Source organism: Perca fluviatilis, chromosome 22 (genome assembly GCF_010015445.1).
Source record: "Perca fluviatilis chromosome 22, GENO_Pfluv_1.0, whole genome shotgun sequence".
Classification (NCBI taxonomy): Eukaryota; Metazoa; Chordata; class Actinopteri; order Perciformes; family Percidae; genus Perca; species Perca fluviatilis.
Genome location: NC_053133.1, coordinates 28,572,661 through 28,582,660, shown reverse-complemented (window position 1 = coordinate 28,582,660; position 10,000 = coordinate 28,572,661). Strand labels below are relative to the sequence as shown.

Genomic DNA, 10,000 nt, shown 5'->3' with positions numbered 1-10,000 from the left:
CTGATGTTTTTGTCGATTATTTCTGCGCTTTTTGAAGCTTTTGTCAACGTTCTTTGATTTTTTTTTATCTCCAAATACTATAAACTGAATGAAAGTAGTGAACTGATCATTTATTTAACTTCTAAAGAGTATTGTATGGATCCATCTACATCATTTACTTTGACAATTTGGTTGAAAGAAACAGGATGGTTAAAAAAAATCAGACTTTTAACAGGGTATATACAGAAATCCTGGAGGTAAATTCAACACCTTTTAATACCATTTTTAATACCTTCTCAATATTTTTTAAAACCGACACGCCACTGAGTTACAGGTTTATACGGCAACACGTTTCTAACCATTAAACAGAGTTTGAGATTTATAAAACTACTGCCTCTAGGCCAATAGGACAATGCAGATAGGGAAAGTCAACAGAGTAGTTCAAAAAATGTATACCTCGTAAAATAACGAATTAATACCATTTAATACCTTTTAATGGCCTTCATTTTTACTAATTTGATTTACTACCTTTTAATACTTTTTAAAACCCCACATACACCCTGTTTAAAGATGAATGTATCTGAATGTGTATGTTTCATATATCTGTAAGAGGTCTTGATACTAATAGAGCAACATGATGTCACTTTATTACCTTCAAATCACAGTTTGTTTTAATATATTTTGATGTTCTGTTGTGACAATAAAACAGACAAATTTATTTTTAAACTGCATTATCATATTATTTTAGAGAGGACTCATGAATAATTACAAATAACTGATGTTAGGGAAATCTGTTTACGTTTTGTTACGCGTTTCTGGATTGTTTTTTAAAATACATATCGGCCGATATATATCGGAATATTGGATTTTTAAATCACCAAATATTTGTATCGATGTCGGCCTTAAAAATCCTTTATGGGTCGGGCTCTAATACATATCATGCACACACTCTCTTTAACCTCCTCTACAGCTTCTACCACACTGCCATCACTCTACTGAACTGAGGATAAGTGGGGTCACCCCCACTTTGGCCACTCACCCTCTTCTCTACACATTACATACTTATCATCCCAATATGCATCTTCCACTCTACTTTGCACTGTTACTTTTTGCACTTTACATCCCACTCCATCTTTACTTGTCTTATTTGTATTTGTGTATATTAAGTTGATATGTGCCTATATGTATAGTGTTGTCTCTAGTGTACAGTATGAGTCTATATTACTATTGGTCTACTGAATGTTTACTACTACATGTTTTTTCTTTTTTTTAAAGATAATTTTTTGTGGCTTTTCCCTTTATTTCAGAGTGGCAGTGGATGGACATGAAAGGGGGAGAGAGATGGGGGATGACATCAGGGCTGTGCTCGATTGAAGAAATTCTTAGTCGACTAACATTCATTCAATCGTTCCGACTAATCGATTAGTTGATTTAATCAACAGATCTGTAAATCTGAGTTTCTCTGCAAAGAGTCATGCAAAAAGCACCGCTTTAATTCTTGTGTTTACCAGAGATGAGCTCGTACGTTTCTTGGAAATAAGTCATTTAGCATGAAAACAGCATCAGACATGACTAATGGACTAAAGAAATCTAAGTTGACTAAGACCAAAACGACCGATTAGTCCACTAATCAGGAGCAGCCCTAGATGACACGCAGCCAAGGGCAGCAGGTCAGATTCGAACCCGCGCCGCTGCAGGACTCAGCCAACATGGGGCTCTTACTGGGTGAGCTAGAGGTCACCCTTACTACTACATGTCTATTTGTTGAATGTATATAGAGTTAACACCTACCCAAGTCTAATTCCTTGTGTATGTGAGTATACTTGGCCAATAAATCTGATTCTGATTCTAAAAGGTGTGTAACTTACAGTGGCCGACAGTAGTTACAACTTACTAAAGATATTTTGGTTATAAAACCCTAAAGTATCCTGTATCATAGATACATGTCTGGTCCCAGAATCTTTGCAGTGATGACTGTCTGAATGAAACCAACATGAAGCAGTCAGTGGTGTAATGGGTGAAGTCTTTATGTGGAGTCCAGCGACATCTAGTGGCCGAGTCTGAGAACTGCAGGACTACGCTCCCAAAATCCATTAGTATTTGGAGAGAAAATAAGGTTCAATTGGAAAGACGAGAGCTGATCTTGCAGGAAAAAAATGCAATAACTTGATGCAAATTTACTCTAATTAGAAACAGAATCAAGCACAATATTTCTGACAAAAGTTGGGTAAAGTAACACAAGTAAAAGTCACTCTCTCGCCTCCAACTAGTTCAGAACTCAAAGTAAAACTTTCACCAAACCCACCAGACTCCATGTAAATAATCAGGACTTTTAGCGTGTATAGAGCCAGCATATCTCCACCAGACTCCATGTAAATAATCAGGGCTTTTAGCGTGTATAGAGCCAGCATATCTCCACCAGACTCCATGTAAATAATCAGGGCTTTTAGCGTGTATAGAGCCAGCATATCTCCACCAGACTCCATGTAAATAATCAGGACTTTTAGCGTGTATAGAGCCAGCATATCTCCACCAGACTCCATGTAAATAATCAGGACTTTTAGCGTGTATAGAGCCAGCATATCTCCACCAGACTCCATGTAAATAATCAGGACTTTTAGCGTGTATAGAGCCAGCATATCACCACCAGACTCCATGTAAATAATCAGGACTTTTAGCGTGTATAGAGCCAGCATATCTCCACCAGACTCCATGTAAATAATCAGGACTTTTAGCGTGTATAGAGCCAGCATATCTCCACCAGACTCCATGTAAATAATCAGGACTTTTAGAGTGTATAGAGCCAGCATATTTCCACCAGACTCCATGTAAATAATCAGGACTTTTAGAGTGTATAGAGCCAGCATATCGCCACATGTAAATTTATAGTTTTATTTCGACAGAAACAAAATAAAACTATGAAAAGCCGTTTTGGGTCGTCTGTCCACTTTTCCAACCACCACAACTCTAGTTTTGGTTGAAATAAACACAGTTTACAGATTTACATGTGAAAATATGTTGGCTCTATACAAGCTAAAAGTATTGTTTTTCTGGTGGGTTTAGTGCTAGTGACTTCAGAGCTGTTTCTGGTTAATTAGAAAGGTCTTAAAGAGGTTTTAAAGGTCTATCTCTGTAGGGATCCTTTCTATAATGTTGTCAGACACTTAGAATAGACGCTAACTGCTGCTGAACATTAGTCCTGTAGGGTTACATTACAGCCTGGTCTGTGGCTGCTGGTTACAGCCATCACGCTGAACATAGGGTCTGGAAGGGTTTAAATGTTCAGCACTGACTTTAACCAAAGAGACTTCCTCTCACATGTATCTAATCCAGAGTGAGTCCACCCACAGTTTCTGCCGCCATACGCTGCACATTAGCCTTCCCGTTACAGCTCACTCTGCCCTGTTTTCTGTGAGTGCTGCGTGCAGCTGGTCCAGATTACCCAGCCGCCACAACAGTTGGGCCAGCAGAACCACTTCCTGCTGAGGAGGGCTCACCGCCGCCTGTTAACTGTAATGGGCCTTTAAACGAGACTCAGACACAAGTCAGGACTCAGTGAAGAGAGGCGAACAACAGCGGATAGAAAACACAAGATCTGGGGGCCGGGTGTGCTCAGCGGGTAGAGCAGGCGCACATAAAGATAGAGGTTTATGCCTCGATGCCGAGGTCTAGGGTTTGAATCCGACCTGTGATGATTTCCTGCATGTCTTCCCCCCCCCTCTCTCTCCCCTTTCTCACCTAGCTGTCCTGTCCATTAAAGGGGGAAACGCCCAAAGAATTATCTTGCACCAGGTGCAGCACAAAGCCCAACGCAAGTGTCTTTGCTAGTTTAAGACCGACCCAGTTGTCAGTTTCCTGTCCAGCGCCCATGTCGTTTAAATAACAAATGCACCTGCACCCATCTGGTCTTACAGGGAGGTGTGTTCAGGTGCGTTCTGGGCGTGCTGGTCTTACAGGGAGGTGTGATCAGGTGCATTCTGGGCGTGCTGGTCTTACAGGGAGGTGTGTTCAGGTGCGTTCTGGGCGTGCTGGTCTTACAGGGAGGTGTGTTCAGGTGCATTCTGGGCGTGCTGGTCTTACAGGGAGGTGTGTTCAGGTGCGTTCTGGGCGTGCTGGTCTTACAGGGAGGTGTGTTCAGGTGCATTCTGGGCGTGCTGGTCTTACAGGGAGGTGTGTTCAGGTGCATTCTGGGCGTGCTGGTCTTACAGGGAGGTAGTGATGGTCAAATGAAGCTTCGCGAACCAGTGTCTTTACTTTTTGAGCTCACTAGATGGTGCTCTCGGTTCAAAAAAGGGTTTGAAAACCCATTGAATTGCCATTCATTTCACCTTTTTTTTTAACAGAGAGGCCCATCTAGTGACCTAAGATAAAACACTTACTGGTTCCCCCATCTTGACCCATCACTACAGAGGTGTGTTCAGGTGCATTCTGGGCGTGCTGGTCTTACAGGAGGTGTGTTCAGGTGCATTCTGGGTGTGCTGGTCTTACAGGGAGGTGTGTTCAGGTGCATTCTGGGCGTGCTGGTCTTACAGGGAGGTGTGTTCAGGTGCATTCTGGGTGTGCTGGTCTTACAGGGAGGTGTGTTCAGGTGCATTGTGGGTGTGCTAGTCTTACAGGGAGGTGTGTTCAGGTGCATTGTGGGTGCCTGGTCTTACAGGGAGGTGTGTTCAGGTGCATTCTGGGCGTGCTGGTCTTACAGGGAGGTGTGTTCAGGTGCATTTTGGCGTGCTGTCCTTACAGGGAGGTGTGTTCAGGTGCATTCTGGGCGTGCTGGTCTTACAGGGAGGTGTGTTCAGGTGCATTCTGGGGCGTGCTGGTCTTACAGGGAGGTGTGTTCAGGTGCATTCTGGGCGTGCCGGTCTTATAGGGAGGTGTGTTCAGGTGCATTCTGGGCGGCGGTCTTACAGGAGGTGTGTTCAGGTGCATTCTGGGCGTGCTGGTCTTACAGGGAGGTGTGTTCAGGTGCATTCTGGGCGTGCTGGTCTTAAGGAGGTGTGTTCAGGTGCGTTCTGGGCGTGCTGGTCTTACAGGGAGGTGTGTTCAGGTGCATTCTGGGCGTGCTGGTCTTAACAGGGAGGTGTGTTCAGGTGCGGTTCTGGGCTTGCTGGTCTTACAGGGAGGTGTGTTCAGGTGCATTCTGGGGGCGTGCTGGTCTTACAGGGAGGTGTGTTCAGGTGCATTCTGGGCGTGCTGGTCTTACAGGGAGGTGTGTTCAGGTGCATTCTGGGCTTGCTGGTCTTACAGGGAGGTGTGTTCAGGTGCATTCTGGTGCTGGGTCTTACAGGGAGGTGTGTTCAGGTGCATTCTGGGCGTGCTGGTCTTACAGGGAGGTGTGTTCAGGTGCATTCTGGGCGTGCTGGTCTTACAGGGAGGTGTGTTCAGGTGCATTCTGGGCTTGCTGGTCTTACAGGGAGGTGTGTTCAGGTGCATTCTGGCGTGCTGGTCTTACAGGGGAGGTGTGTTCAGGTGCGTTCTGGGCGTGCTGGTCTTACAGGGAGGTGTGTTCAGGTGCATTCTGGGCGTGCTGGTCTTACAGGGAGGTGTGTTCAGGTGCATTCTGGGCTTGCTGGTCTTACAGGGAGGTGTGTTCAGGTGCATTCTGGGCGTGCTGGTCTTACAGGGAGGTGTGTTCAGGTGCATTCTGGGCGTGCTGGTCTTACAGGGAGGTGTGTTCAGGTGCATTCTGGGCGTGCTGGTCTTACAGGGAGGTGTGTTCAGGTGCATTCTGGGCTTGCTGGTCTTACAGGGAGGTGTGTTCAGGTGCATTCTGGCGTGCTGGTCTTACAGGGAGGTGTGTTCAGGTGCATTCTGGGCGTGCTGGTCTTACAGGGAGGTGTGTTCAGGTGCATTCTGGGCGTGCTGGTCTTACAGGGAGGTAGTGATGGTCAAATGAAGCTTCGCGAACCAGTGTCTTTACTTTTTGAGCTCACTAGATGGTGCTCTCGGTTCAAAAAAGGGTTTGAAAACCCATTGAATTGCCATTCATTTCACCTTTTTTTTTAACAGAGAGCGCCATCTAGTGAGCTCAGAAAGTAAGGACACTGGTTCACGAAGCTTCATTTGACCATCACTACAGGGAGGTGTGTTCAGGTGCATTCTGGGCGTGCTGGTCTTACAGGGAGGTGTGTTCAGGTGCATTCTGGGCGTGCTGGTCTTACAGGTAGGTGTGTTCAGGTGCATTTTGGGCGTGCTGTCCTTACAGGGAGGTGTGTTCAGGTGCATTCTGGGGCGTGCTGGTCTTACAGGGAGGTGTGTTCAGGTGCATTCTGGGTGTGCTGGTCTTACAGGGAGGTGTGTTCAGGTGCGTTCTGGGCTTGCTGGTCTTACAGGGAGGTGTGTTCAGGTGCATTCTGGGCGTGCTGGTCTTACAGGGAGGTGTGTTCAGGTGCATTCTGGGAGTATTGCTATCTTGAGGCAGCGGGAAGTGATCACACCATTGACCAACAAAAACCTGGTCTAAAGTCAATAACGCAGCATTTCATTGTTATTTTATCAGTTAGTCACCTGATATGGAGCAGTAGATGAGTGGGGGGGCAGTTAGTCACCTGATATGGAGCAGTAGATGAGTGGGGGGGCAGTTAGTCACCTGATATGGAGCAGTAGATGAGTGGGGGGGCAGTTAGTCACCTGATATGGAGCAGTAGATGAGTGGCGGGGCAGTTAGTCACCTGATATGGAGCAGTAGATGAGTGGGGGGCAGTTAGTCACCTGATATGGAGCAGTAGATGAGTGGGGGGCAGTTAGTCACCTGATATGGAGCAGTAGATGAGTGGGGGGCAGTTAGTCACCTGATATGGAGCAGTAGATGAGTGGGGGGCAGTTAGTCACCTGATATGGAGCAGTAGATGAGTGGGGGGGCAGTTAGTCACCTGATATGGAGCAGTAGATGAGTGGGGGGGCAGTTAGTCACCTGATATGGAGCAGTAGATGAGTCGGGGGTTCACTCTGCTCAGCTGATCGTATCCTAAACCCATCTGATGGAGTTTCCCTGGGAGGTAGTTTTCTACCAGCACGTCACACACTCCTGCAAGCTGAGACACACACACACACACACACACACACACACACACACACACACACACACACACAAACACACACAAACACACACAAACACACACACACAATGTTACCATTTGTCCCAGTGTGGTATCAGAGAGCGTCTGATTGGATATCGGTGTGTCTCAGTGATTGGCTGGTACCTCCTGGATGATGCTGGCTCCTCTGGGATGCTTCAGGTCCACACAGATACTCTGAAATCACACAATCACAAGCTCAGCCCCCTATCAGTCAGTCACATCTTGGATTATTACATTTTTAGATTGACTGAATGATTAGTTTCATTTAATTTCTATAATAAAAGACTTGAAACACGGTCAGGTTTATTTTGTTATTGCAGCGAGAGACTGTAAACAGTAAAGGTGAGTCAAGGCTGCATTTTAATGCTTTAACACCTGTCTTTAAATATATTTAATATCCACGTTCCTTTATTCAAATGACAGTGTGAACCTTTGACATTTAAAGGTCCCATATTCTGCTCATTTGCAAGTTCATACTTGTATTTTGGGTTTCTACTAGAGCGTGTTTACATGCTTTAATTTTAAAACACTTTATTTTTAATAATAATAATGTCTGTCTGAATACACCTGTACCTGAAACGCTCTGTGTTAACCCCTGTCTCTTTAAAAGGTCATTTCAACCCTATGTTCCTATGTTGTTGTGTGTAAGTGTCAGATGGGAACAACAATCTTTTAAACTGGTCCAGTATTAGGAACGCTGTAACCAGCAGCCACAGACCGAGCTGTATTGTAACCCTACAGGACTAATGTTCAGCAGCAGTTAGCGTCCACTAAAAGTTCTGTTGTTGCTGCTGACAGACTCAGATTATTATTCTAAGAGTCTGACAACATTATGGAAAGGATCCCTACAGATATAGAGCTTTAAAACATCTTTAAGACATTTCAATTTAACCAGAAACAGCTCTGAAGCGCTAAACTCACCAGACTCCATTTAAAAAAGCCATACTTTTAGGGTGTATAGAACCAACATATTTTCACATGCAGATCTGTAAAATGTGTTTATTTCAACCAAAAATAGAGTTTTGATTGTTGGAAAAGTGGACAGACGAGCCAAGACGGCTTGTATAGTTTTATTTTTTTTTCTGTCCACTTTGAATGAAGTGTGTTTTACGATGATAAAAGTACTGATTATTTACATGGAGTCTGGTGGGTTGAGCGAACGCAATTTCACGGATGTTTTTATGTTTGAAAAAAGGATCTTACTCTTTAACAGAAAGGTCGACCTCCTTAGAAATCCTTTCCATAATGTTGTCAGACACTCACAAAATTAATCTGAGTCTGTCAGCGGCAAAAAGAGAACTTTTGTGAAGGGAAATACAAGCTATTGACTTACTAAAAGCTGAACAATAACCCTATTAACTCACATTGTAGCTTGTTTCTTGTTTAATACTGGACCAGTTCCAGAGATTGTTGTTCCCATCAGTCACTCAGACACACCACCACCATGGGATAATAGGGTCCAGGTTCAACAAAACGGTACTTACCCTTTAAGCCCCCCGCCTGAAAAAGACCATAGAAGTGACACCAAACATATGTTTTTATTTGCAGTGTTGCAGAAAGATAATGTTTCTGATTACACATATTTATATTTATTTTCTCTTAACATCCTAGATTATATATATATATATATATATATATATATATATATATATATATATATATATGACATGGACTACGATCTCTAATGTGTGCAGGGAGACTTTTCCAGAAACAAGCTGAAACCTCGGCACACTTACTTTTTTGTTGCGGTTGACGCTGAGGAAATATGCGCTCTCTGCTCCGACAAACGGAGGACCCCAGGCTCTGGTGTCATCACCTGCACCTGTCCAACCACAACACACACACACACACACACACACACACACACACACACACACACACACACACACACACACACACACACACACACACACACACACACACACACACACACACACACACACACACACACACACAAAGAGTCACAATCCTTCACTCACACTCAGGGACGCAACGTGAAGACACAAAGACACAGAGAGACACACACACACTCACACACACAGAGAAACACACACACACACACACACACACACACATAGACACACACACACACAGAGAAACACCCACACACAGACACACACAGAAATACACACCCACCCACACACAGAGAGAAACACACACACACACACACACACACACACACACACACCCCTCTCACCAGGTCTCTCCACCTTGATGACCTGGGCCCCCAGGTCTCCCAGGATCATGGTGGCGAAGGGCCCAGCCAGAACTCTGTGTAACACAGTTAAAAATGCACTTTATTAATTAATTCTAATTTCCAATGTACGTTTAATTTAATTTTAATCATATTGTAAACAATGTATTTAATATTTTTTTTTTTTTTTTACTTACTCCTTCTTTTTTTTTTTTAGTTAGGGAGGGTTGTAAAAAAAAAAAATTATTTTTTATTTTTTTTTTTCTTTTTTTTTTATTTACTTTAATCAAAAAAAAAAAAAAAAAAAAAAACTATAGCAAAAAAAAATTTTAACACTTTAAACTCTTTTCTTTTCGCGGCCATTTTTGCGCCGTTTCTGTGCAGTCCAGTTTGAGTGTGTAAATTCGGTTATTTAATGTTTCGGAGCAGAGGTGCAGATAGAAGGAAACAGTAGACCAGAAGCCAGTTAATGTGCTATTGTCTTCTGCAGGTATGTGTATGTCTTTGTTAGACGTTGTACTCTTTTTGTTATCTGTGCAGTCTAGGGCTGTGCTCGATTGAAGAACTTCTTAGTTGACTAACACTCATTCTATAGTACCGACTAATTGATTAGTTGATTTAATCGACAGATCTGTAAATCTGAGTTTCTCCACAAAGAGTCGTGCTAAAAGCACCACTTTAATTCTTGTGTTTACCAGAGATGTGCTCGTACGTTTCTTGGAAATAAGTCATTCAGCACGAAAACAGCATC

At 43.6% G+C, this 10,000-nt stretch overlaps 2 protein-coding genes and 1 pseudogene across 2 annotated transcripts in view; 1 reads left to right on the top strand and 2 right to left on the bottom strand.

Moving 5' to 3' along the window:
• The window catches only part of LOC120552576, a 501,282-nt pseudogene that overhangs the window by 95,322 nt on the left and 395,960 nt on the right, over positions 1-10,000 (bottom strand).
• LOC120552600 (NACHT, LRR and PYD domains-containing protein 1-like) overlaps positions 1-10,000 on the top strand; it is a 735,215-nt gene that overhangs the window by 529,633 nt on the left and 195,582 nt on the right.
• Positions 1-10,000, bottom strand: part of sugct (succinyl-CoA:glutarate-CoA transferase) — a 39,755-nt gene that overhangs the window by 25,663 nt on the left and 4,092 nt on the right. Inside the window, exons 4-7 of the mRNA XM_039790912.1 lie at positions 9,253-9,326; positions 8,792-8,877; positions 7,179-7,229; positions 6,890-7,010 (exon numbers count right to left, since the gene is read on the bottom strand). Coding sequence (XP_039646846.1) covers positions 6,890-7,010; positions 7,179-7,229; positions 8,792-8,877; positions 9,253-9,326 — 332 coding nt within the window. The remainder of the gene's footprint in view (positions 1-6,889; positions 7,011-7,178; positions 7,230-8,791; positions 8,878-9,252; positions 9,327-10,000) is intronic.